We start from the raw sequence: 24,400 nt of genomic DNA, 5'->3' as shown, positions 1-24,400 counted from the left end.
AAATAACGTTTTAAAAACTAAAATAAAGGAGGGGTTGTTCACTGTACACCAGGCACCCGCATATACACTCAGATATATATACATACACACACACACACACACAAACGTCAATGTTAGGAGAGCGTTTGTGACGTGTGTTCCCTCGACTCTGTTCTGTTTCGGGTTTGGTATCTGTTCGGGAGTGACTGTTCCGAGTGTTTCCCTCCCTCTTCTGTAGGCAGGGTTTCCTCTTTTTTTTCTTTTTTCTTTTTTTTACAACGTTGCCATCCTTTTTGAAACACGAATCGACGTGCTCTGACGTCTGACGGTCTGAGATCAGACGAACTGACGGTTGCAGTTGGTCTAAAATAAAGAATTATTATTATCTTTTTTATTGTCAGTTTTGTTCGCGTATTATATACTACAGTCAAATGTTTTTGTACTATGTAACCTTCTAACGACTTGTCAAATTCTTAGCAACATATTTTCGATAGTTTTAGTGTTATTGATCCTTTTTAATAGATGACGTTTGCACTGGTGAGGCGGTGACAACTGATTTATCGGAACCCCAACTGTATAAGTCTTTAGCGTTTATGTTGTGGCCCATTTCATTTCATCGGGTCCTTTCCATCTTTTCAACAGCTCGTTTCTTACTTTTTTTAAAAGTTTTCTTACAACTCGCGAGTTGGGAAGAAAAAAACACAAACAAATACGAAAACCAGGTTTTCGGGCGCCCCGATGCTGATACTGGTTTCATTCATTGAAGTTGAATAAAGGCGGGAAATCTTTGAAAAGAATCAGGTTGGACTGTTGATAACTGTTTTAAATTACGATACCACGTCGTAAAAGAAACTCCCCAGAAAAACCACATGCAAATCACTTCAACAAATCCTGCCATACGTGCGTCAGTGGTAAAACCACATACCGATAGGTACGTACCCGGAGGTCAATAACACGAACGTCATGTCGAGCAAGAAAGCAATCCAGGATCTACTCATAACGCACGGGGAATTTGTCAACAACTTTTAACCAAAATCTACGACAAATATTTCGCAAGCATTTGAAAGGAAAGACGAAATTTTATTAAAATGCGTTGACTCAAACATTCAACTAACAAAGAGCAACAACTTTTTGTTGCATTTCGGTAAGTATAGGTAATATAAAAACTGTTAAAAGTTTTTCCTAAAAACAAAGGAAGCAAAAGGAAAACATGTGTCCTGTCATTTCAGCAGTAAATCTCGTGGCGCGAAGAGGAAGCAGCCTCGAGTGAACACTTAGCTGCTCGTTCCGGGACGCCGGACAGTATGGACGCGAGCCGGAGATTGCCTTAAAGCCATTGATGTTGTTGGTTCCTGGTGCTTTGCTGCTCAATCCAAGAGAAAATAAATAAATAATAATAATTTAAAAAAAAAAAAAAGTAGCTATACTTTTATTTAGCTATTCCTTTTTATTTAATGGTTTTGATCATTATCTTAGAACCGTTGGAACAGCTCAATCAGTTGACTGGAAGATGACGACCGAAACGACTTTGGAGGCTTGACTCTTTGCTGGTTGAAGGCCATCGTCGTCACTGAAAATCGATTGCTTTGACAAGACATTCTTTTTAGATGAATAAGTCGTGACTTCTCGGGAGAGTCTAACGTCAACAACCCGAGTGTTGATTCCTCGACAGAGTGCCCAAAACGGCCACAAAACCCATCGGGGGTGATGTCTTGCAGCGAGCGCGTGCTTAGTCTACTGCGACGCTAGTTCCGATCGTTTTTAGTCGAGAAAAACACAGGACAGTATTTATCAACAGACAAGACTTCCAGGTGCAACTCGTTTTCTAGAAAGAACAAGATGGAAGAGAGAGAACTTCAAAGCTATTCCCGTCCGACGAGTATGGGTGTGTTGCTCCACGTGCGCCCTCTTGCTGCTGGCCCTGCTACAACCGATGCCGATTCGTCACTGGGCACGAGAAACACGCACTCACACACACACACACAGAGAAGACTGGCGTAGTACTTTTGAAAAGCGTAAGAAAAAACTTGACCGGAATTCCGTGCGGAGACGAATGCCAAAAATAGCCAAGCTCCTCACGCAAACAGTTCTCTACCGTAGTGTATAGATGCACTTGGAGGAATTTGAAATATTTATTTTTTTATTTTTTTTTGTAACAATAAAAAAAAAAAGGGGGATCAAAGGAAAATAAGAAAAAAATGGACGGCTAACTGGCCAATAATTCAATTAAAAATCCAGAGCATTCGCAACCGAGTCGAAAATGCTTCAAACTATTTTTATATCGTAATTGAAATGAATTCGAACCCCCAAAAAATGTGAAATGTATTTTGAAGTTGGCAACAAACGACGAGAGCTCCGTACACAAAAGGAAGAAGCATACGTAACAAACACCGGCTGTTTAGTACAAATGTAAGAGGAGAGAGAAATTGGTGGGGAGGCTGATTGGCTGGTTTGGATCGGATCTGGAAAAAAAAAAAAAAAGGGACACGGAACAAACAAATTTGTTAACAAGATGAAAAGAAAATCAAACAAGAGCAAATGGTGAATGTCCGTGTGTGTAAATTTGTAATGTACGATTTTTGTGAAGAGAAATCACGTTCCTGTAGATTTTCTTGAAATTTTCTTAAATGTCGATTTGTGTTTGCTCGTTCCGAATCAAAAAGTTGAAAATATTTTGGCGAATTTTTTTAAAAACACGCAACAAAAAAAAAGAAAAACAGATGCAACAAACACACATGACACGCAATGTCAATCATTATCGGTACGAAAATGGTTCTTTGATGTTGCGATTTCTTTCTGGTTCTGATTACACGTGAAACAAAATGGGGAAAAAAAAAAAAAAAATGGTGGCGGGTGGGAGTTTTCAGTGAAGAGTTAAATCATCCATAACAAGACAGGTGCCGTTGGGTGGTGCCAGTGGTGGGAGTAAGGTTGTCCAAACACAATCGAAAAATGCTTATTTTATTCTTTTGTTTTTTGTTTTTCCAGTCATATTGTTTCGTTTTTCAAAAGCTTCCTTTTCCTTGGCTATTCTCGCGAACACTGGAAAAATAAGAAAAAACAAGAAAGACATTAGACACACTGGACTAGTGGAGTGGGAACAAACGGTGCCAATGGCAGCGGTCGCGATAAGTAACTGGACAACTAATAATAATAAAAAAAAAAAAAAGGGATAAATGGAGTTGGGCGGCCATCGTGAAGAATGCAACTGTCTTGGTAGGTGAACTAGAGATTTTTTGTTACCGGTCTTTATGCCGAACAACAAAATCACTAGTCTTCCATACCACAACAGCCCGTAGGCCAATAGAATACGCAATCACGTTTTATGTCTTGCGCGCTATTTACCGCCATTCCGGTAACACCAAAAATACTACTGCCCTCTCTATAGCAGCAATAACAGTGCGTGTGAGGGTAGTTAAACCACGCCACACATGACAACTACACACACACACACACACACACACAAAAATAAATAAAAGAAAACACGTTAAAGTGGTCACCTCTGTTGCAACAAATATTGCGCCTTCCATATCTGATGCGACGAGCCTGAAATGGTGATAATCCGTTCAGTGGAGCCCGGGCGAGGCTCGTCAATGGTGATGCTGGCGCCAGAGTCGCCGCGAATTTTACGGATCCGCGCTCCGCCTTTGCCGATGATCGCACCAGCCAACTGAAACCGACAATTTTCGTCAGCACAACATTACGTTTTCAATCGTAAAAAGCAAACTCACGTCTTTCGGAATGGAAACTTGGGTAGTTTCGGTATGGCCGCGATCATCTTCACGGAAAATCCTGTCGTCGTGGTACATCCTACAGCAGAGAGATGCAAACGAGTTTCAAAACTGGCGAATGAACTGATCAATTGAAATGGGATTACCCGCCGGGACCGCCGGGTCCGCCACGGACCGGTTGGCCGACGCCCATCAACGACGGCGGTGGCAAGTCACGTTCATAACTGCCAGCTCTGTAACGATGTCTGGGCGGCGATAGAGGCCGAGGCACATCGCGAACTAAAGTCGGAATCTTTAGCTCCCTTTCGGGCCCTCGAGGACCCCCTGGATTGCCGCGCATGCCTCCCCCACCACCAGCCCCCATACCAACGAGGACACCGCCTTCTCCATAACCGCCGTATTCCTGAGCGAACGATTCGTCATAATTGTACGGGTTGTACTGATCGATTGGGCCCTTCACTTGCGACTGATTATCCGCAAGGTAAAACATGAAAAATGAAACAAAACAAAAAATGTTAGAACTGAAAATGTTATAAAAAAAAAACCTGACGTTTCATTACCTCTTTGACGAGCGCGATGATCTGCTTGATGCACTCGCCACAATCACTCGGTTTGCCCAAAATTTGAACAATGCGATCGGTGCTTCTCGGACAGCAAACAGAATAGACCGTGATCCTTGTTCCTGTCGACTATCGGCAACACACACACACACACACACACACACACACAGAGACAAAAAGGAGAACATTAAATGACGATCAGATCGCGGTGAATACTACGAGAGAACTGAATCGCTAGTGCGACTAACGTACGCACCTGGAACGAGACAAACTAAAAGACAGAGATACTTTGTATACAGCTGGCAGCTGCCCTTTCTGCTATCTACCCTCTTTAACCCTCATACTCGTCACTGTGTGTAACATTCGCCTTTGTTTTTTTTCTCCCTTCTTCCGTCCTACAAACCCCCACTCCTCCTCGTTTCAAAGACACGCACCTGGCCAGATCCTCCCCCCCACTTTTCCGGCTTTCCTGGTACAAGAAAAAACATGACCCCCTTAAATATTTCGTCTCTAAATAAAAAAAAAAAACACGTAACCATGAGCACAGTTTAACAGAGGCAACCAACTTCCTCCTATTAAGAAACGAAAAAAAAAAAAAAACTACATTAAAAGCATTTTCAATATCCAAATGATTGAATCCGCAGCAGGGTTGCCGATAATTAAAAAAAAAAACAAATTCAAGTTCGGCTGGATTCGCAGGTAGTCCAAACGCCCTCCACTCTCAACCGCCACAGTTAATTCAATAAGGACCGAGCGTTGCCTCTACCACCTGCCAGACGTCTGGGACACATCTGTCGAGCCCTCATTATTATTTATCGCACTCGTCAACCTAGCGTTCAGTTATTCTAGTCAGACACGTAAGGTCTGCCAAACGTCGTGAACTACTACCCGCTCGCAAGGACACATTAATACTGGGCTTCATCAAAAAAAGAGAAAAGAAACATAAATAAATACTCGTTTAAATACCTCACGGAGTTCTTTCACTTTGGCACCGCCACGTCCGATAATGCAACCAATTTGGCTCTGATGGACCAAAAGACGGGCATCCGAATCGCCAACACGACCGGTCCGTTCTCCTCGAATCTTGGAAACCTTAAGTTGTCAAAATCAATGGCATTCCAAAGAGGGGCAAGAGTGAAGGCAAAACGAAACGTTGAACGATACCTCTTCGAGCGATGGCAAAACATTCTGAAGAACGTTGATGACAGCGTCCAAATTGCCCTGGATAGTCAGTATCCTGTCGTTTGTTTGTTTGTTTGTTTTCCGTGACGGGGACAACGGCAGAGTTGGTGGATTGGAAGATTGGTGGATTGGGGTTGAACAAAGAAAAGACAAATCAGTCATCCAGTCTGGCAAAGATTGTCTACGCTATTCATGTCTTATCGATTTATATCAATTTTTGTCTATTCTATTGAATGTTTCTCTTGACCGATCGATGAAAATAAGCCAAATGAGAAGTTAAATAAAATAAAATAATATAAAATAAAATGGGAGGTGGGGGGGACGGAGTAAGGAAGGAAACAGGAGATGATGATGAACGTAAGGAACAAAAGGCACAAACACAACAACAACTAAAAAAAAAAAACGCACACTTTTTTTTTTTCATTGGGGGGATATGGATTTGTCCGGATGTTGGGGAAGGAGCCAAATCAAAACGAAAGACAAGGACCCATGCAAAACCGGGTTAGTAGCATGTGAAAGGAAGAATTTGTTGTTGTTGTTGTAAACACAGTAGGGGAGGGGGAGGAAGAAATTAAGGACGAGGTGGTGGTTGGAAACCTCCGTCCTTTCTTGTCTTATGAAAATGATGAAAGAGTTTGTCTCAGAGATTCAAGAAGTTTTGAGCTACTCTACAACGAAAACTACCGAAACCCTGGCACCCAGTCCCGAGAGAAACAGATCAGAGAGAAACGTGTGAAAAAGAAATTTCAGCTGACATTTTTAAATACAAATGGATAGGAAAAGTATAACATTAAAAAAAAAAAAATGTTTTTAAATGGGACAACAAAAATTGAAATTTTTTTCTTTTCTTCTAGAAATTAAATGTCACGTTTATAAAAAAAAAAAAGAAAGAGAAAAGGTTGTGATTTGGTCAAATGAAATTGGGTCTCTGAAAAGTTTACTTTTAAGTTGTTGTTTTTTTTGTTTTGTTTTGTCTTTGGCGGAAGTGCCGGACGGTCAGGAAGGAGGAAAAAGGTGAATTGAGATGAGGAGGAAAAGGAGGAGGGGAGAAAAAAAAATGAGGATGAAATAACAAACGGAGGACAAGAGATTTCACATTGAATTACAAGTATTTAGAAAATAAGAACACTTAATCAAGACAATTAACGTTTTCCTTTTCTTTTAAATCTTAAAAGAAATTTAGGCGGAATAACTTTTTTCGTCTTCACAATTTACAATTTGACAAGAACAAAGTTTTTTTTTTTTTTTTTTTGTTTTGATGTGTTTTGCTTTTTGGTGGCGAAAATTTACCTTTCTGGGCCTGGGCAATCGGGAAGTAATATAGTGGCGTGGTTCTGTGGATTGGTGGAATTCATTATGTTTCATGGCAACATAGTTTCGATTTTTGAAAGATTTTTTTTTTTTTTTTTTAGATCGATTTTTTGTTTTTTTTTCGGGAAACCAAGTGAACAAAGAAAACCATCCGGCAATTTTTGTTTCATTCATTTTTTTGTTTTGTTTTTGGCGGAATTGGAGAATGGAAGGCCCCGGAGAATGTAGCCGTACATTTCGTTTAAAAAAAAAAAAAAAAAAAATCACGTTTTTTTTTTTTTTTTCGGTTAGGCATTCCGCGCGCGCATTTCGAATGTTGGGCGGACAAGGACCGGGACGGAATCAGGCGGAATTTGTTGGCGGAGAGAGTGAGCGGAGAAGGGCGAGCGAGCGATCGAGCGAGAGAGAGAGAGAAGAGAAAAAAAAAATCACGCGGATGAGAAACAACGAATTGTGACAAGACATCATTCACCACTCAACAGCAGCAGCAGCAGCAGAATATTAAAAAAAAAATAATAATAATAATAATCCACACACCAAAATTCACCATTGAAAATGCAAACAATCGATTCGTCTACCAACTATTTTTTTATTTTGTTTCCCCTTTACCGAAAATGACTTCATTTTTTTCCCCCTTACTATCGTCTAACCTTTCAGAGTGTAGTATAACAATAACAATTAAGTACTCATGGTTCACATTTCATTACGTCCCCATATCCGGCAGAATAAAGGAAGAAGAAAAAAAAGGAACCCACTGCAGCAAATATTTTATTGACTAAGCTTTTCTTCTTTAAAAAAGAGTTTTCTTCTTGTTTGGCTCTTTCTGCAGTGGCTATAAGCTTTGCTCATTAGAAAGTCAAAAACTTGTGTCCTCTTTTTTTCTCCCCCCTGACTTCTCGCCCCTTACAGCAGAAAAAATAAATCGAATCTCGTCTAAATCGCTGGGTTCGATAAATATGCAACGTAGCAGACACACACACACACACAAACGGAGCCCAAGAAGATAAATACATTTACGAGTAATCCAATCATTCTGAGCCGTAGAAAAAAATAAAACTTGTCCCCTTTTAACTTTTCCAGTAGAAGACGAACTAAAAAAAAAAGTTACCCAAAACAAACTTGACGTATAATAAAATCTCGTCAAAAACGTTTACCCATTTTCTCAAATCAATTCGTTTACAAAGAATTACACGCAATGAAAAAAAAAATTACTAAACTATGGGGGTAAGAACCATCAGCTCGCCTGGTGGTGGATTGACATTACTGACGTCTGTGTGTGTGTAAGAGAGAAAAACTTAATTTAAAAAAATAAATAAATAATAAATAATAACTACTACCCCCACTATTACTACTATTACCACTACACAACACAACGGGGGGCCAAAAAAAAAAAAAAAAAAAAAAAATGAATAGATCGTTTTTTGTGTGTGTGTGTTGTAGAGCAAGGACAGAATCGCGTGATCTCGAGTGGCGGTTACGCCCTGCCACGGTCGATAACTCTCCCCACGTAATGACTATACCCCATTAACCTGATGAACTTATTGCTAGGTACGAAAACGAGATCTTATCCACTCGAAAAAAAGATGAATGTTAGCAATAAAACATAAATAAATAATACTAGCCACATCATAATGCTACACGATATCAGCAAGACCATAAAAAAAATTAAAAAAAAATATTTTAGATTGCAAACCACTAAAACAAAATATATCTGCGCTGCTGAGAGTGAAGAAAGAAAAAAAAAATTTGAATTTTGTTTTTTTTTAATGGGTTGGGTTTTGACTCACCTCGGTGCGCAACTTGGAGATGTTGCTACCACCCTTGCCGATAATGGATCCAGCAACCTACGTTCATTTTTTGTGTTTAATTTTTATTATTAAAAAATTTAGCATTAAACGATTAGAAAATTCCATTTTCAAATCCTTGACGTTTAAGAATGTTGTTCTGTTTTTTTTTTCTTTCTGATTTACCTTGCTGTAAACGAGAAGACGAAGCTCCGTGTCGCCCATGGGGCGGAGGCGTTTGGCCGCCGGCCCTGTCTCGCCGTCAGAATTACGCTTCATACCTTGAGAAAAATATTTAAAAAAAAAAAGAAAAAAAAAGACAGAAATAAATAAATTTTGTTTTCTGTTGAAAAGAAATATAATCGAAAATGTCAAGATGTCAGCCAAGAGCAGAAATTGAGAGAGACGGGGGAAATTTTTTTTTTTTCCTTCAAATTAAACAAACACAAAGCGCTTTACAGTCCATTGCATTATGCATCCTGTGCTGTGTATCACCGCATTTATTTTCACTTCATTTTTAGTTTTTTTTTTTAAGGTAACAAGAGGCGGACCTTCAAGAGAGAGCGGACCGAGGCGTTCTTATTGATTTTTTTGCCACCCCTCTCTCTCTAAACCCCCCTCCTCCTCGCTTCGCTCCTAGAGAGGAAGGGGAAAAGCACAAGAGACGGGATCGGGAGCGCGCGGGCTTTGGCACTACGACGACTGTAAGTCTTCAAACTCTGTGTACGTTTACTTGTCTCTCCGACTGTGCAACGACGAGCAGATTTAGAAAAAGAAGAAGGGGGAGACACGACTCACCAACATCATCAGCGCAGATTGATGAAGGCCCGAGACAGAGAATAGGTTCAATGATTGTAAACAAATCACACTTTAGGAAAAAGAAAAAAGAAAATAAGGAGAGTTTAAACAAATAAAATAAATCAATCTAAGTAGCTACACGCACGCAAATAAAAGGCGAGAAATAGAAACGGAGATGGACTGCGAAGAGAAGAGATGGCGGGCGGGAATAAGGTCAATCACGGCGAGTGAGTGGCGCGATACTACCAGAAGACCCGTCAGAGCCGACGCCGTTACTCTCTAACCCCTCACCTACCCCACCCCGCCCCCCTTCTCCTTCCCTACTCCGCTTCAAAGAGCGTCGTCGCGTAACGTCGACGCGGCTGCGCGCTTCTCCATTTTCTTTCCTTCACTCTTCCACCCTTTTCCTCTTTTTTATTTTCAACCAGTTTCTCTTCGGTTTCATCCAGCTCGTCTCTTTACACGTTCGCTTTCTCCTTTTCTCCACCCTTTCGGTCAATCGATTCAAACAATTTCTTTCTTTTTTTCGCCATCAAATGCCCTCGGACTGTTCACACACACACACAAAAAAAGGACTGGGCGGCTGAAAATGATTCAACATCACGAAGGTAAAGCAAATGCGCAAAAAAAAAGTAAAAAGGAAATAATCTTTTTAACAAAAATAATAATAGAAGAAAGAAAGAAGATCTACAAAGCATAATCAAAGAAATCGTGTTGGGGAATCGCATTTCAAAATCCCGTTTCGTTAATGAGGCACGTATCAATCAGGTGACTGTTACGACTGCTACCGTTGCCACACCATTCTCTAGACGAGAGATGCCGGTCGACGGTATACTTCACGACACACAACAAGTTTAGATTAAAAAAAACACAAAAAAAAAAAAAACAAAAGAAGAACGAACTACTTACAAAGGAACTAAACTTTCCGTTTTAATAACAGCAGAGACACAACAACCTTTTGCTGAGAGAGAAACAAGAATGGCAAACGATGAAGGCGAGTGACGAGAGGTGTACTCCGGGCCAGCGGGTAGAAAAACGATCGATAAACAGATGGGGGGGAAAAAAAAAATAAGCTTTTTTTTTGTGGGTGGGTGGGGGGGGGAGAAGGTAAAAAAAAAAAAATTAAACAAACTTGATGTTTTCTAAGGGTTCTGTCAAGCCTAGGGGGACAAAAAGCCAATCAAAGTGGGCACGGAACTCGGATTGCTCTTGTACAGAGACGAAAAGGTGAAGTAAGGCAATAATATACTAACCAGTGTAGCAAAGATTGGCTCCGGTTGGTTGGTAACGAGAGAGGGATAGGGAAGAAAAAAGAAAAAGAAAAAAAAAAAATAGGGAGCAACACGAAGCTTCCCAAATAAAAATAAACGAGCACACGGATCTCGTGACGGACCTAGACGACCAATGATCTGACGACCATGATCAAACGAACGACTCGGAGCGTGCGACCAGCTCTTGCGGAGCCCATGCGGCTAACCTGCCGGCACGAGCAAGACTGGTCCGGAAATCAGAAGCACCTGGCCTCTTTGAATGAATTTCAGTGGGTGGCGGGCGGCCCGGCAAGCAGATGAAAGTGGGCGGTGAGGACACAAGCATCTCCCAACTTCCCGATACCTCGTCAATAATCCATCAGTTGTGCAACCAGGGCGAGAATAAGGAGAACCCCCTCCAAAACACACGCGACAACGAGGGGACCATGAAATAGTAAAAGGATCCGGCTGTCCAGCCGTCCCGGGAAAGCAAAAAAGCAAAACAAAAAAACCAAAAAAAAAAAAAGCCACACGACATGCCAATGGCCAGCCCCGTTTGTGCTTCCTCCGCTTCTTCCTATAGGCGTTGCCATAGTAACGCACCTAACAAAACAAACGCCAGACAAGACTAACCCAAACAAGAGCCGTTGCCAGGGGTAACCAACACCACAAACACATCCAACCCATAGGGGATGGAAAATTCAACGTCAAATAATCATCAGTATGCCCAGATTTTATTTTTTTCAGACAGCATTTCAGGTGAAGAGGGTTTCCGAATCTCACCCATTTTACCCGTCACGAAACAGAACCCTCAAACAAAACAAAAAACAGACTAACACGCTACTAAGAGCATAATCCCAAGTCAACCGACGGAAATGTCAACGTCGATCAAAATCATGAATACATAAAAGATTCAATCACGGATTCAATCAGGAAAATAACAAAAGAGCAGTTTCCATGGCAATCAGCAGCTCTCTTCGCAGCCTACATCCACAACGTTTTAAAATATTTAAAGCACATTGCCAAAGAGGGCCCCAGTCGAATTGGGCGGATAGAAACTAAAATAATAATAATAATAATAATATAAAAAAAAAAGGGCATTCTATCCAACTGTCGTCTCCGAGGCAACCGGTCAATTGTCACAACAGACAAGAGGAAAAGAGACGGACAAGAACAGTAACAAAGACAAGCGTTTCTTTCTTGTTTTCAAATCACGAAACACGCCCTCTCGTGTATACTTCGACAAAAAAACGAAGCAGCAGCAGCATCGACTCGTCATTCAAATGTAATCGCAATTCAATCAAAACAAAAAATGCGTTGGCATTCGCCAGATGTGAAATGTACATTTCTCCAAATTCAATCGACTAATGTGCAAGTGAAATCGTTAAGGGAAGAAAATTGCCTAAAGCATCTGGACGCAGCCAAGAGAAAAGCCAGGAAAAAAAAGAATTCTACGTTGACGCTAATGACGTCGGTCCCGTTCTAGTCGTGAGTCAGATCATTTGTCAAATGAGAAGGTTCAAAAGTGACATTTCCAACCATCGTGTTTAACGTCACTGCAACAATACGAGTCATCAATCCCGATTCCTCTTCTATTCTTAAGAAAGAAACTCAAAGTTTTCATCTTTTTCCCCCGGAAAATTCCAAACTTTTAGTTAGTTGGATCCTTCGCTACGCGTCCCTACTACACCCCTCTAATAAAGGTATACATCCAATGTATAATACAGTAAAAAAAAAAAGAGAGAGAGAGAATCGAGTCCAGCTCCGTTATTCGATGCACAGCAGGAGAGAAAATATCCCATCCAACAGACGATCAACAACATTACAGAAATAGATTTTTTTCCCCTGAAGCTTTCAGTTACTCGGATGGACTGGTCAGCTTGAATGTTTCCCTTTTGGGAGGAAAAAAATTTCAAACTGGATTTTTTTTTTAAATTTCCCACGAAAAAGAAGGGCAAATAAAGTATCCGAATTGTATACAGTGTCTAGACGGTAAATCATTCCATGTAATGTTGTGGTAAAGATCTGCTTCTCGACCAAAAAAAAAACCAAAACAAAACAAAATAACCCAAACAGTTTGATACAAAAGATTGTTATCTTTGATGGTGGACTAAGGGGGGGTGGGGGGAATGTCTTTAGTCGTGTCAAGGAAAAAGTGTTTGACGAAGATCCCCATGTCCATGTCATCCTTGGCTTCCAACCAAATTTCACTTTCGATGACTTTTCAGAGTCGTTTTTAAAAATAAGTTTCCCCTCCCTGTGACTTGCAGCACCAGGCCAGCAACGAACCTACAGCTCACAGTTCCGTCAAAGTCAATCCAATCAAGAACTGTACGCTATAGCGGTTACTACACCAAGCGGGACCACCCCCGAAAAAAATTAAAAATAAAATTGGGTAAAAGATGACTCAATCACTTGTTACAAGCCGGTACCCAACTGCCGTGAAAAGCCATCAATCAAAGTATTTCAGGTACAACAAATTTATTCCGTCATCTCTTTTCGGATCTGTCGTCAATGCGGCGTGCCGTTGCCATCACGGAATCCTCACACGATCACGGGGATTTACCAGGATTTTTTTTTTTTTTCCTTCGCAAGTGAATAGTGACGCGAGGGAGGAGTAGAAACGTATCTGAAAACTCGTTGGATGTTTGCCGGAGCGAACTAACTAATTGGATGAATAGAAAAAGCAAAAGGGGAAAAAAAAAAAGGGCATCCCACTGAAAACTGATAAGCTTCTTTCCACAAATTCCGCTTCAAAGCGGATTACAGACATAACCGTCGACGACCGATTAATCAATACGCGATAGGCCCTCAGGTGGCGGACATTCCTATCACTTCATCAAAATGTCAACAAAACATTCCTGGTGCATGGAAACCGTCCCAAACCTGGACACAAATGAACAGCTTGGAGAGCGCTCCGCTGTGAAGCAGACGAAGAAGTCGAAGCAGGAGGCTGGGAGATGACTAAAATGTGCAGTTGTTGGGAAGGTGATCCGCTTCCGGAAATCACAGTAGGAACGTCCGGCCTTCGCAACGGAGGCGGCGGCACGTTCAGCGACATCAACGACGGTAACGGATGAATTACCGTCGCCGAAACAGATTCTTCCTGGTTTGTGCCGGATGTCGGCGGAGAATTGCTGGATTCGAGATCCAACATTTGACACTAGAAACTGATTAATGCTCGATTTTTTTTTAGGAGGATTGCGCAACTGAAACCATCGACGTCTCAAGGCGAACTGCTTTCACCCGGCCCTACGACGCCAGACGACTCTTCATTTTTCTTTTTCTTTTTCTTCTTACATTCGACTTCGTTCTCTGAGCTCTTAAAGTCAACGGAATACTACGTCAGCTGACTTGGAAGAGCCCATTAGCACGCGGTGCTAAACTTGGCCTTTTCCCTCAATAGCGGGAGGGAAGCGAGGGGAAACGTTGTGATAACAGAGTAGCAAAAACATAGTGAGACGTACGTGTTGCTTGATGTTTAGAAAAGAAAAAAGTTCTTCGTCTTTCAACTACCGTGTGTGTGTGTGTGTGTGTGTGTGTGTGTGTGTGTGTGTGTATCTGTTGTCTGTTGTATATGTGTTACCTAGACGAAAATGTTGATGAAACCGGGATGATTTACTGAATTTCTCGCGTAAGCCCTATTAAATATATATCTTTTTTTAGCAAGAAACTTTTTGAAAGGAGAACCAATTTCAATGCCTTCAAACCATCCATCAAGAGAATGACAGGAACCTGGAGGCTGGATTTCTGTTAACTGGCATACGGATGCTATAGGGGACTGGGCAAAACTGTTGGTAACAAATGAACTAGATTAAACCAGAAAGCGTAACAGAAATGATGATTTGAAATGATTTCTAGAGTATTCCTAATCAAAATGCAAAGATACCTATGGCCTAACCTGAAGGTAAACACAGGTTTTAAATATTACAGGCCTACCACCTGTTATTCAATGCTGCATCAAACAACAACGGCCATAGAGAAACACTAATAAAAGTGTTAATTCTAAATTAATGCCTTCGAGTAGTCATGAATCTTCTCCAGGATGCTAATTCAGATACTGACTGTCTACCAATAAACCAACAAAAAACCCCATCACCAAACAAACTGGGGTTTGCCTCAGAACTTTGGCTATGTCTGACTATGAACCATCAATAATGCAATCAGACAGCTTCAGATTGTCGTTGAAAAGCATGTTCATAAAAAATGGAGGCAGGATTGCGTATGATTAAACAAAGACTTTATCGATTCGCATGGGAACTGGATAGTTAGGAAGGAAACGTCGGCCAATGGGGATGGGGGTGAGTTTGACCAACTAGAAACACATAAATTTAAAATATAACTTACCAAACGGCTGAATGTGAATCAAAGTTGACATTTGCCCGTGCCCCTACTGAATAGACGGGCGACTATGACTGGTAAATATCTTTGAATAAGCAGAAAAGTTTTTCTCGCTTTTGGCTTGCAGCTCCTAGCTAAAAATACGGGCTTGGCGTCGATATGCCGACGAAGCGGTTAAAGCCTCTTCTAGGTTTTCTTTACAGCGCGCGCACTGCGGCCGCCGGCCGGCCTTGTTCTTGAGATCTTGACTTCTTGAGTTCTTGTTCTTGTTCTCTGTCGTTCGTTTGTTCCGTTCGGTTGGTTTCGGTACTTCGGTTCTTGAGCTTGTGACGGGATTTCTACGGGGGAAAAAAGAAAAAGAAAAACGAAAAACGTTTATTAAAGTAGGCTCCACCCTAGGCTTCTAACTTATCCCTTATTTTTAAAATATATTTTTAGCTGATCGAGTATGTTTGCCTTGGCTTTGAATGTTGTCAAAAAGCAGCCCACACACAATATTTAGATCACTTCTTTTTGGCGAAGATGTTTCGTATATTTTTTAAGGCTGGAAAAACATTCTCCACCTCAACAACTGACTAACCTCTGCAGCTAACAATATGCAGCTATCAAAGCATCGTCTATCATTTATTTCCGTACAAAAAAATAATCACATATTTTCTGAGTATCAATCACATCAAAGTGTGTCTTCTTTCTACATGATATTAAATCATCTCACATTAGATTTGTGTAATCTGATCAATCCTCAAACGGTATGCAATAAATCTACTATAACATAGCACAATAGCCATAAAATATTTCGGCGTCTCAAGACTGTCACGAGTTATTTTTTCACAACAAATACTTAAGTGTAATTTTAGTTATTGTCCCAGTGCATTTTAGCTTGCTTGTTTTAATATTTAAATGCCCTCTTGTCGTGGGCTGAACCATGAATATAAAACGAGTTTCATTGTTTGTTGTGACGGACGGGCAACCAAGAAGAATATCGACCGTTGTCAACGAATTTTTTTGTTGTTGTTCTGCTACTAGCCACTGTCCTTTGAGACACAAGACAGATGTGTTTTCACCTGCAACACACACGCATCGTTTATGAGGTTTCACGGAAATCCGGAAAGAGAAAACCCCTGTCACTCCTACCTCACCCCTCCACATCAGACATGTCACACTTTCATAGGACTAAATTTGTATGTCTTTCCCTAGTTTCGTTGGCATTAATGATAATTGACTGAACTGTGCAAAACAAACACATTATTCTATAAGCAAAATGACAAGAACGCCCTCCGAAGATGCAATAAATAATATTAGTTTCTCATAATCGAATGCCAAACTTTTTGATGGGATTGGCTAATCAGGCTACAGAACTGATAGATTCAAACATCTTTATTCAGATGCAATATCTTTGCACTGCAAATTGCCTTCAAAACACTGGCGCACTCAATTTTTCTTTCAATACGTCCGCCAATTTCGTACGTTCAATTTCCTCTTCGTGACGAGACACGACGTGACGCAGTTTGACCACTCCTTTTTCCAATTCTGACTGACCAATAATGATTGCCCAGGGAATACCTTGCTCCTCACAAGTCTGCAACTGCCCGAGCAATTTTGGATTGGCCTTATAAGACATTTCCGTCTGCAAATATACGAAAAAGTGAATTACATCACACGGAGTTGAATAAAGAAATCTTCTTACCTTTATTCCAATATCCCAAAGTTCAGTGCAAATTTTCATCCTGTCCTCCAACAGATTCTTTTGCGCGGCTGCAACGTAAACTTGGGTCTCGACGGTTCGCATTTTGAGGTTAACCTCACGATTCTCCAGAATAGCAAGGATTCTCTCAATGCCTATGGAAACTCCGACACAAGGGACAGCTTTTGCTTTAGGATCAAACAATGCTACTAAATTGTCGTAACGACCGCCACCCGCAATAGAGCCGACGCCTTCCTCTGGATTTTGGTCTTTTTGTATAAAAAGGAAAAAAAAAAAAATGCTTTAGAAGATCAGTTCATTTATGTTAATTTTTTAAAACAAAATACTTGTTAACACAGCCTCGTAGATAATTCCAGTGTAGTAGTCCAATCCACGGGCCAAACTCATGTCAAATTTGACACGCTTTTTTACGCCGTAAAGCTCAGCATATCGGAAAAACAACTTCAGTGCCTCAAGACCCTCTACTGCTGATTTGGAAGAACACAACTTCGTATCGGCCAAAAGTTGCTCAACTAAATCATCTTGGCCAGAGCGAAGAACATACTGACCAATTTGATCAGCCTTTTCAGGATCTAAGCCTTTTTCGTCCGTCATCTCCCGACGAACGTCTTCCCAAGGAGACTAAATGAGACGAAATTATTTCACCTCTGGAATTTATGAACGTAAAAACAGAAACGCACCTTGTCAAGTTTATCGACTGAGGAACATATAGCCCGAAATTGGGTCTCAGGAACACCGCAAGCTTCAAACAGTCCATCCAAGATTTTACGATGATTGATTTTGACTACATGTTCACTTAGATCAAGCGAATCAAGTATTTCAGTTACAACTCTAACACATTCGACATCGGGAATCATAGGGTCAGTCGGACCAGCAATATCAAAATCCTTGAAGAAGTAAAATTACAATAAGTACATTTTAGAGGAGAAAACGATTTTGTCAAAGTCATCTTACACATTGGAAAAACTCCCTGAATCGTCCTTTGGTCATGGCAGGATTGTCTCTTCTGTACACCTTACCGAGTTGGTACCGTTTGATGGATCCAACTTTATTCATGGCCAAAAAGCGGGCAAACGGCACGGTCAAGTCATACCGAAGAGAAAGAAGCTCCCCTCCTTGGTCTGCTAGGTCATAAATCAGCTTAGAGTCTTCACCATATTTTCCAGTAAGCACTTCCTTCAGTTCAAAAACTGGTGTATCCAAAGTCTCTGCACCGTGGCGTTTGAAGCATGCAATGATTTTGTCAAAAGCTTGCTGTCTGATCACCATCTGCCGTGGGTTGAAGTCACGAGTTCCTTTAGCTGTCTTAAGGACGAACTTGCCACCAGCCTTTTCATCCTTGTCAGTTCCTTGCTGAGCTTTCAGTGCTAGCAGTTTGGAGACTTCCTCTGTGATCTTGGAAGAAAGGCAGCGGAATTGTTTATGATAAGCACCACACATCAAATTGACAAGTCTCATTTTCAATCACACTTTTCAGACTGAAAGAAAATAAAGAAACGAAACTATGCAACTGACGACGTTTAACCAACCACCAAACGAGCGTGGAAGATCCGAAGATGAGAATTTGTCGAAAAAAGAACTCTCTTTAATTTTACAAAGTGATGGATCAGCAAGGGAAATTTATTTATACCTTGTCAATACCGGCTTTTTCCGCCTTGAGTTTTCGAACGATCTCCCCTTGCTCCTTTATTTGGTCGGCAATACTTTTACCGGCATCTGCCATGATTGAATTGTTGATTAACTAATAGCTTAATGATTCGGAGTTATTCTAAAAATGTCTAGATGGGTAAAAATTGAACGGTAATTTCACAAAATCGTGCAACTCACGCGGAGTACTTGCATCAGCTGGCAGAGACTAGGTCCATCTATTAAACAAGTAACCAAACTTTTAAGAATATACTGCCTGCTAGAAGAGCGGGAAAAAATCAAACAATTCTTGCTTTTTAGTGCTTGAACTTTACTAACCTCAGACAGTTGATTCAAGTTTTAAATTTAAATAGAATATCAACTACTAGTTGCAAGACGAGGCGCTAAACATGTGTAGCTAATACTGTCGTTGCTCGTAGGGTCCGCCTGTACTGTTGATAGCAAGAAAAACACGGAATAAAAGCTGCAACACCCTAATGCATGCAAGAAAAGCCATTTGAATTGTTATAATAATACACCTTATTTTGTAAATTGTCTCGAAAATTTTCCGAAAGTAACCAGAAGTAGCCAATATCTCCGGAGATAGTGATCCCATAACAAAAACGTTAAACAAATTTATTTTGAGCTGACACATGGAGTTGACCCCAAATTTGACGAGGTTCACGAAAATGTGAATCTTTTTCTGATAGACCTACAAATAAGGAGTTATTTGGCATTTTAAAACCGGAAGTAAACCCGGAAGTTGAAATTCCGGAAATCTAAAAAATGGGCTTTGTTCTCCTTTAAATGGTTAACAAGATACTGATAGTAGTAAAAGTCAACTATTGTTAATTAAAGTTATGCGGTGTTTTAAAAGTTCTAAAAGTACAATTTCATTTCTGACACCGAAATAGACTTGAATCGGAAAAAATCATACATTTAACACGATTAAACCCGTGACTTACTTTGTAATTTAGTGAAAACCTGCAACCAAAATAAAAATGATAGTACTTGTCAAAACAATGTTTCGGGTTCTACTAATATCTGGGCTGGATGGAGCTAGACGCATCCACTCCACTCTTTCAATTGTTCGTCTGCTGACGAACTGTCGCGCATGCGTAGCAGTACCTATACCAGGTATTCATTTTAAGTGCTCGATTACTGGTACAAACGAATATCTCGCAGTGCAAATGTTGGTATGAGCAAGTCGTGTATTACAGCAATCACGATTAACATAACTTTATTTATATACGTATATATAGTAATATATCATTAGCTACATCAAAATAAATGCAAGGTATGAAGTTCTTTGATCGATTATCTTAGTGATGTAAAAAAAGAGAAACAACCATTTCCCGATTGAGAGAGTTGTATCCTAAAAATAGCAAACTAGATTTAAATGTGACGGAAGCAACTTCATCTACCAAGGACCGAAGAATACGATTAAAGATTAAACTTGATTAGGAGATTACAAACTGGACCAAAGAGAGAAAGCTATTATTCTCAACAAAAGAACGTGACGACTAAATATTGACTCAGCAAATTTTATGAGAGACTAACAACGGCACAAAAACGACCACTGTCCACTCAAAGCCACGCAAAGAAAAAATACTTAACAACCATACACTGACAATTCAACTTTACGTTTAAATTTCTTTCGCTTAAATTCGTTTCAAAAGCGTGAGATAACGGGAAGTGCTTGACGCTAATTCATGAAAAATAAGGCAATCAATTGAATCGTTGGCTACTAGTTCTCTTTAAAATTTACCAATATTTGTAAGGAATTTTTTAAAAAAAGGAACGGTATCCCTGTAGAGACAAATAGTAGATTATGAACAGAGTTGGGCTGAGACACTCAATGCCAAATTTGCGTTTCTCGCTATTGCATTTGGGCAGCTTTCAGATCTTCAAGGATCGATTCCCGATCAAGGGCAGCTTTTTTGCGAATAAAAAAACAATCGGCGCAAAACCACTGGGTATTTGCCAATCCGTAGGAAGTACACCCAGTTGATTTGCACGGTTTACGGATGCTTTCATAATGAGATAGTAGTCGAGACGTAGGCTGTTGTGCCACTTTCTCAACAGCGGGAGAAGCCCGTGGTGCCTCGGCATCCACTAATGAATGTCCCCTACTTTTAATATTTGATGGCTGTGCTCTGGGTGGACGAATCGGCTGCGACTGCCTTTCTTGTTCTTCAGGATGGTTCGGCCCCAAATCCATTATTTCTTTAGTAAGTTTGATTGACCCGTTTCGATCGTTAACTTTTGTAACAGTTTGTAAGCTTTGCGTCATTGTTTGTCCAACTGGTTCTAACACGTTAGGAATCGAATGCTTGAATTTGTCGCAAATACTAGGACTTATCTTCTCGAAAACTATCTTTTCTTCCTTTTTGGGAGAAGGAGATGTGCTACTGGACGAAACAGCATCACCATAGAAGGTGGAATTTGATAGATAGAGCGTCCCATTTTGACCACTCGGTGGTCTCCGTGCCGGAATACTGGAGGCGTCGGCGTAAGACTGACTGTCTGACTGGGCATAGAAAACTGATTTTCCTATACCATAAAGTGCATTTTGATTGCCATTAGTAGATTTGTTGGTAGCTACTTTCAGATTCTTGGCCCGTTCTTCCTCTTGTTCAAGTTGTTTTGCATAACAAGCAGTGCACATGTAGCTCGTAAGGGCAGTTCCAAACATGGAGCAGTTGGGATTAATGCAAGGGCTAGGTCCCTCTTGGATGGCCATTTCGGCCAGAGTGTGTTGCTTCCGGCGCTGCCAGACTAGCGTTTGGCGCTGACGTTCAGCCTGTTGTTGTTCAAACCGTTGGCGAGCCGATTGTAAATAGTTTGTGATCATCTGTTCCAGGCACGGATGGTGTTTCTCGGTGTGTAGACGGGCACAAAGTATGAAATCAGGACATTCCCACTGTACATTATTGAGCCGGGCTGAAGATGGTTGCGGATGCTTAACTGTGAAATTATCAATCAAATTTCTTCTGATTTTGCGACCAACAGAACGTCCAAGACTGCCAAATTGCTTGGCCACACTATGAAGCTGTTTCCCTGGTGCCTTGTAACCAGGCGGGCCGAGTCGACCATTGAACTCCCCATCACTATTCCATCCTTCGGTGTCGTATGCGGGACGACTGAGAGTGCCGTTGGTTTTGGTATCATTTTTGACTTTGGGAGTTTTGGAACTGGTATTTTTAATGACTGCCGGACACAGAATGTCGACTAAATCGAGAAATTGGTTCAGCAACGCAAGACGATCTTCGTGCGTGAAGGCAACCCTTTGAACAACTGCTTCATTGAACTCGTCCCGATTCCAAACGCATCCCTCGCCCGGATCCACCTCAAACTGAATAGGTAATAATTCACGATCGACATCCACCAGAGGAATGACTACGATTTAAAAAAAATTATCTGATAAGCGAAAAGTTTAAAACACTATTGACCAAAGCTGAATGATTAACTAGAATTTACCGGCGGGGGGGTCGAGAGCTTGTTCACACGTTGTTGGCGAAAATTTCTTTTGGGGCGTCATGGCAACCAAAGCTGAAAAATGGGCTGCATCATAGGCCAAAATTAAAGGAGACCGACTGCATTCGCTAGGTTCAATTTCTAGAGGAAGATAGATGCCACCAAAAGGGATAGGCGCTAAAGCTTCTCCATTGACGTCCTAGAAATGAAACAAATTGAAGAGAAAAAAATAAATACAAAAATATGCCAAACCACTAAGCGATGGAGACTCCGGTACATAACAAGAAACAGCTGGTATCTCAGCTGAAAATACGCGTGCATAAAGTAATATTCGAATCTGTTTAACGCCTACCTTTAAAACAGTGTCCGCGATGACAAAAATAGGCCGCTTTAGAACATGGGCTAATGCTAGAACATGTATTTCTTCCAGTGACTCGTAAGTTTTCGAGGTGCTGAAGGATTCACCGCGGCCATCGACTTCTGTTTCACTTGCACTAGGCGTTGATGAACCCGACGTCCGCGGTTGAGAGCTGGCCAATTTCAGAATATTATCCCATTCACGTCGCCATTCATCCTCATTTAGGCGCAAATCCAATCCCGCCTTTCAAATATGCAGCCACAATGTTTTACTGTAATGTCAAAACTAATTTTATATGGGTGAAATTACTTGTAGATTCGATCGAGCATTCTGCCATCTCCATCTTCGCCACAATGCATGGCGACATGTTCCCATAGTCAAAAAGTTATACAAGGCTTTTCTTAGGATAAGGAGACGATCGTGGAATCCCCACATGCCTGTGATCAACAGAGTCAGATTGTTCTGAAACAGAATGAAAATTGTGGAAATACCTAGTGATGCGGCGTGAAGCAGGCAATTGCCATCTCCCGTCGTTGATAGCGGCCAAAGCTTTTCGCAGCCTTCCCCTAAACATGTCCACCAGTTTAAGCGAACAGCCTCCTGCAATGACACAGCCATGGATGTGTCAATCAACTCATTTTCAAGGAAAGCCCGGAATTCATCTATTTAGGGAGAAGTTTAAGTCAAGCATTACATTTACATTTCTAATTTACAACTCACCAGACTGGGTGGAAAGATCTGGGAGAGTAAAGGTGCAGTCATTTGTCTCTAAGGCATTGAATTGGCTGCTTAAAGAACTAGGCTCTTCCACTTCAGAAAGTGAAGCACACAACTCATTGCGGATTTGAGAGATAACACATGCATTTTCTGCTGTACGAGATATTCCACGAGACAGCTTTTTGGCTAAAGTGTTTTTCAAAGATTTAGTCACTGTCAATGAAAACACAAAGAGAACATTACCTTCTTCATCACAAACATCAATTGCTGAGGTTTTGGTTAAGATGGGTTTAATGGTTCCAACATTAGTAGGCACGCTTGTAGAAGAAACTGACAGATTAGTGGTTCCATTTCCAAAGGAAACAGGTATAACCACTGGATTAACAGGCATTACCTAAAATATAAAATATAAATCTACTAATTAAGCACCTATCAATGCATAATAAATGAAAAAAAAATCACATATTTTGAGGTTCCTATGCAAACAAATAAATTAAAATTAGGTTGTGTCACAGTTTCCTTTCTAGGCTGGTTACTATCAATGCATTTCCTGTACGATGTTAGTAATAGTTTCGGGCCACTTGTCACAACCAGATAGGATAATGCGTACGAGTGAACGACACACACCTGAGCTTACGTTGTTTCAGAAATGTATCCTGTTTCTCGTTCCCCAGCGTAGGTAACGGAAATAAAGAAAACTTACACACAAGCAAACACAGTATCGAAATAAGCGTGCATTTCTCACACATAACTGTATCCTGAAAATTAGTTGATTGTCTGCGCTATTTCGGCCCTCAACTATAGATTGAGTGACCCAATTTTCCCTTTCACTAGTCAAACAATCGTAAGTTACATATTCGTAGTGTTGTGTATATGTAACACGGTAAAATCTATTTCCCCCCGGCAGCCGGTGGGCGCTAGTGTCAAAATTGTCTATTTCCCCCCGGCAGCAAAAAGGGCGCTGTGCCCTTTGCGAAGCCTGTGCTGCACAGACAGACCAATTAAATGTGTATTTAAAACCTAATCTGTATTACTTAAAATCCTAATCAAATGTATTTTACTATTAAGAAACACAAATAAATTTGACTCACAGTTGTTATCTTAGTACTGGGTACTGCTTTTTATTGAAATTAAAATATCAGGTGAAATAAAATTAAATAACAAGCAAGCAAGCGACTTGTTACATAATTTTATTTTTTACTGGTCGTTTTCTTTTACTTGAAGCAGCGGTCAGTGTTGACTCTGCTTGAAGTAACAACTACTGTACTGTATTTTCCCGTAGTATCCACCTGATTGTGTTCACTGATTCAGGTGTGCAATAGCTATTTAAACACCAACGCCCCTACTGGCCGGGGGGAAATAGACAGTTTTGTCACTAGCGCCCCCCGGCAGCCGGGGGGAAATAGCACATTTTGACATTAGCGCCCCCCGGCTGCCGGGGGGAAATAGGCGTGACCATGTAACACTACTACTAGACCCATAGACTGTTCTGTTACTACCTATTACTATATTTTGACGGTGCAATGGAAATCCAGAACGAAACCTTTTGTTTTCTCTCGCTAGATGTCTTCATAGAGTAAA

General features: G+C 40.8%; 3 protein-coding genes and 2 long non-coding RNA genes across 15 annotated transcripts; 2 read left to right on the top strand and 3 right to left on the bottom strand.

Moving 5' to 3' along the window:
• The first annotated feature begins 984 nt into the window (after positions 1 to 984).
• Positions 985 to 1,396, top strand: LOC116916610. Its single transcript, XR_004390710.2, has 2 exons — positions 985 to 1,123; positions 1,209 to 1,396. It is a non-coding gene; the product is annotated as an uncharacterized LOC116916610 (long non-coding RNA).
• An 887-nt stretch (positions 1,397 to 2,283) lies between these two features.
• Positions 2,284 to 15,098, bottom strand: LOC116916604 (heterogeneous nuclear ribonucleoprotein K). 6 transcript variants are annotated; one of them, XM_045169155.1, is made up of 12 exons: positions 9,491 to 9,610; positions 9,346 to 9,415; positions 8,734 to 8,828; positions 8,551 to 8,607; positions 6,743 to 6,786; positions 5,435 to 5,507; positions 5,237 to 5,362; positions 4,271 to 4,399; positions 3,857 to 4,176; positions 3,711 to 3,789; positions 3,480 to 3,649; positions 2,284 to 3,021 (listed from the first exon to the last, which is right to left on the bottom strand). In XM_045169155.1, exons 3-12 carry the CDS (start codon positions 8,824 to 8,826, stop codon positions 2,985 to 2,987), a joined length of 1,128 nt encoding a protein of 375 aa, XP_045025090.1. In that variant the 5' UTR covers positions 8,827 to 8,828; positions 9,346 to 9,415; positions 9,491 to 9,610; the 3' UTR covers positions 2,284 to 2,984. The 6 variants fall into 6 exon arrangements, with proteins under 6 accessions (XP_045025090.1, XP_045025088.1, XP_045025086.1 ...); XM_045169153.1 differs by lacking the exons at positions 9,346 to 9,415; positions 9,491 to 9,610 and adding an exon at positions 14,943 to 15,098; XM_045169151.1 differs by lacking the exons at positions 9,346 to 9,415; positions 9,491 to 9,610 and adding an exon at positions 13,482 to 13,752.
• Positions 13,791 to 14,609, top strand: LOC116916609. 2 transcript variants are annotated; one of them, XR_006643177.1, is made up of 3 exons: positions 13,791 to 14,058; positions 14,262 to 14,392; positions 14,457 to 14,609. It is a non-coding gene; the product is annotated as an uncharacterized LOC116916609 (long non-coding RNA). The 2 variants fall into 2 exon arrangements; XR_004390709.2 differs by lacking the exon at positions 13,791 to 14,058 and having other exon boundaries at positions 14,137 to 14,392.
• A 1,200-nt stretch (positions 15,099 to 16,298) lies between the features above and the next one.
• On the bottom strand, positions 16,299 to 18,499 carry LOC116917153 (histidine--tRNA ligase, cytoplasmic). Its single transcript, XM_032922523.2, has 6 exons — positions 18,272 to 18,499; positions 17,596 to 18,036; positions 17,322 to 17,528; positions 16,968 to 17,262; positions 16,624 to 16,889; positions 16,299 to 16,563 (listed from the first exon to the last, which is right to left on the bottom strand). The coding sequence occupies exons 1-6, from the start codon at positions 18,362 to 18,364 to the stop codon at positions 16,351 to 16,353; spliced, it is 1,515 nt and encodes a 504-aa protein (XP_032778414.2). The 5' UTR covers positions 18,365 to 18,499; the 3' UTR covers positions 16,299 to 16,350.
• Positions 18,500 to 19,460: 961 nt separating this feature from the next.
• Positions 19,461 to 24,250, bottom strand: LOC116917101 (OTU domain-containing protein 7B). Of its 5 annotated transcripts, XM_045169142.1 has the most exons (9): positions 23,911 to 24,250; positions 23,447 to 23,803; positions 23,063 to 23,213; positions 22,823 to 23,005; positions 22,594 to 22,764; positions 22,412 to 22,539; positions 22,097 to 22,345; positions 21,748 to 21,943; positions 19,461 to 21,666 (listed from the first exon to the last, which is right to left on the bottom strand). In XM_045169142.1, the coding sequence occupies exons 3-9, from the start codon at positions 23,208 to 23,210 to the stop codon at positions 20,147 to 20,149; spliced, it is 2,595 nt and encodes an 864-aa protein (XP_045025077.1). In that variant the 5' UTR covers positions 23,211 to 23,213; positions 23,447 to 23,803; positions 23,911 to 24,250; the 3' UTR covers positions 19,461 to 20,146. The 5 variants fall into 5 exon arrangements, with proteins under 5 accessions (XP_045025077.1, XP_045025080.1, XP_032778361.2 ...); XM_045169145.1 differs by lacking the exon at positions 23,447 to 23,803; XM_032922470.2 differs by lacking the exon at positions 23,911 to 24,250 and having other exon boundaries at positions 23,447 to 23,900.
• Positions 24,251 to 24,400: the final 150 nt, after the last annotated feature.

Source organism: Daphnia magna, linkage group LG2 (assembly GCF_020631705.1).
Source record: "Daphnia magna isolate NIES linkage group LG2, ASM2063170v1.1, whole genome shotgun sequence".
NCBI classification, from domain to species: Eukaryota; Metazoa; Arthropoda; class Branchiopoda; order Diplostraca; family Daphniidae; genus Daphnia; species Daphnia magna.
Note: the sequence above shows the minus strand (reverse complement) of the source record. Positions and strands in the feature narration are given on the sequence as shown.

Excerpts from the sequence above, each read along its gene's own strand:
- LOC116916604 (XM_045169151.1), bottom strand. The coding sequence starts at position 13,752 with ATGTTGGATCTCGAATCCAGCAATTCTCCGCCGACATCCGGCACAAAC. Across the intron at positions 5,508-6,742 it reads GATTGCCCAGGCCCAGAAAG|GATACTGACTATCCAGGGCA; the intron begins GTAAATTTTCGC and ends AACAAACGACAG. Across the intron at positions 5,363-5,434 it reads TTTTGCCATCGCTCGAAGAG|GTTTCCAAGATTCGAGGAGA; the intron begins GTATCGTTCAAC and ends TGACAACTTAAG.
- LOC116917101 (XM_045169142.1), bottom strand. The coding sequence starts at position 23,210 with ATGCCTGTTAATCCAGTGGTTATACCTGTTTCCTTTGGAAATGGAACC. Across the intron at positions 22,346-22,411 it reads ATGCTCGATCGAATCTACAA|GCGGGATTGGATTTGCGCCT; the intron begins GTAATTTCACCC and ends CATATTTGAAAG. Across the intron at positions 21,944-22,096 it reads TCGCGGACACTGTTTTAAAG|GACGTCAATGGAGAAGCTTT; the intron begins GTAGGCGTTAAA and ends TTTCATTTCTAG.
- LOC116917153 (XM_032922523.2), bottom strand. The coding sequence starts at position 18,364 with ATGGCAGATGCCGGTAAAAGTATTGCCGACCAAATAAAGGAGCAAGGG. Across the intron at positions 17,529-17,595 it reads TCAGGGAGTTTTTCCAATGT|GATTTTGATATTGCTGGTCC; the intron begins GTAAGATGACTT and ends TACTTCTTCAAG. Across the intron at positions 17,263-17,321 it reads CAGTCGATAAACTTGACAAG|TCTCCTTGGGAAGACGTTCG; the intron begins GTGCGTTTCTGT and ends CGTCTCATTTAG.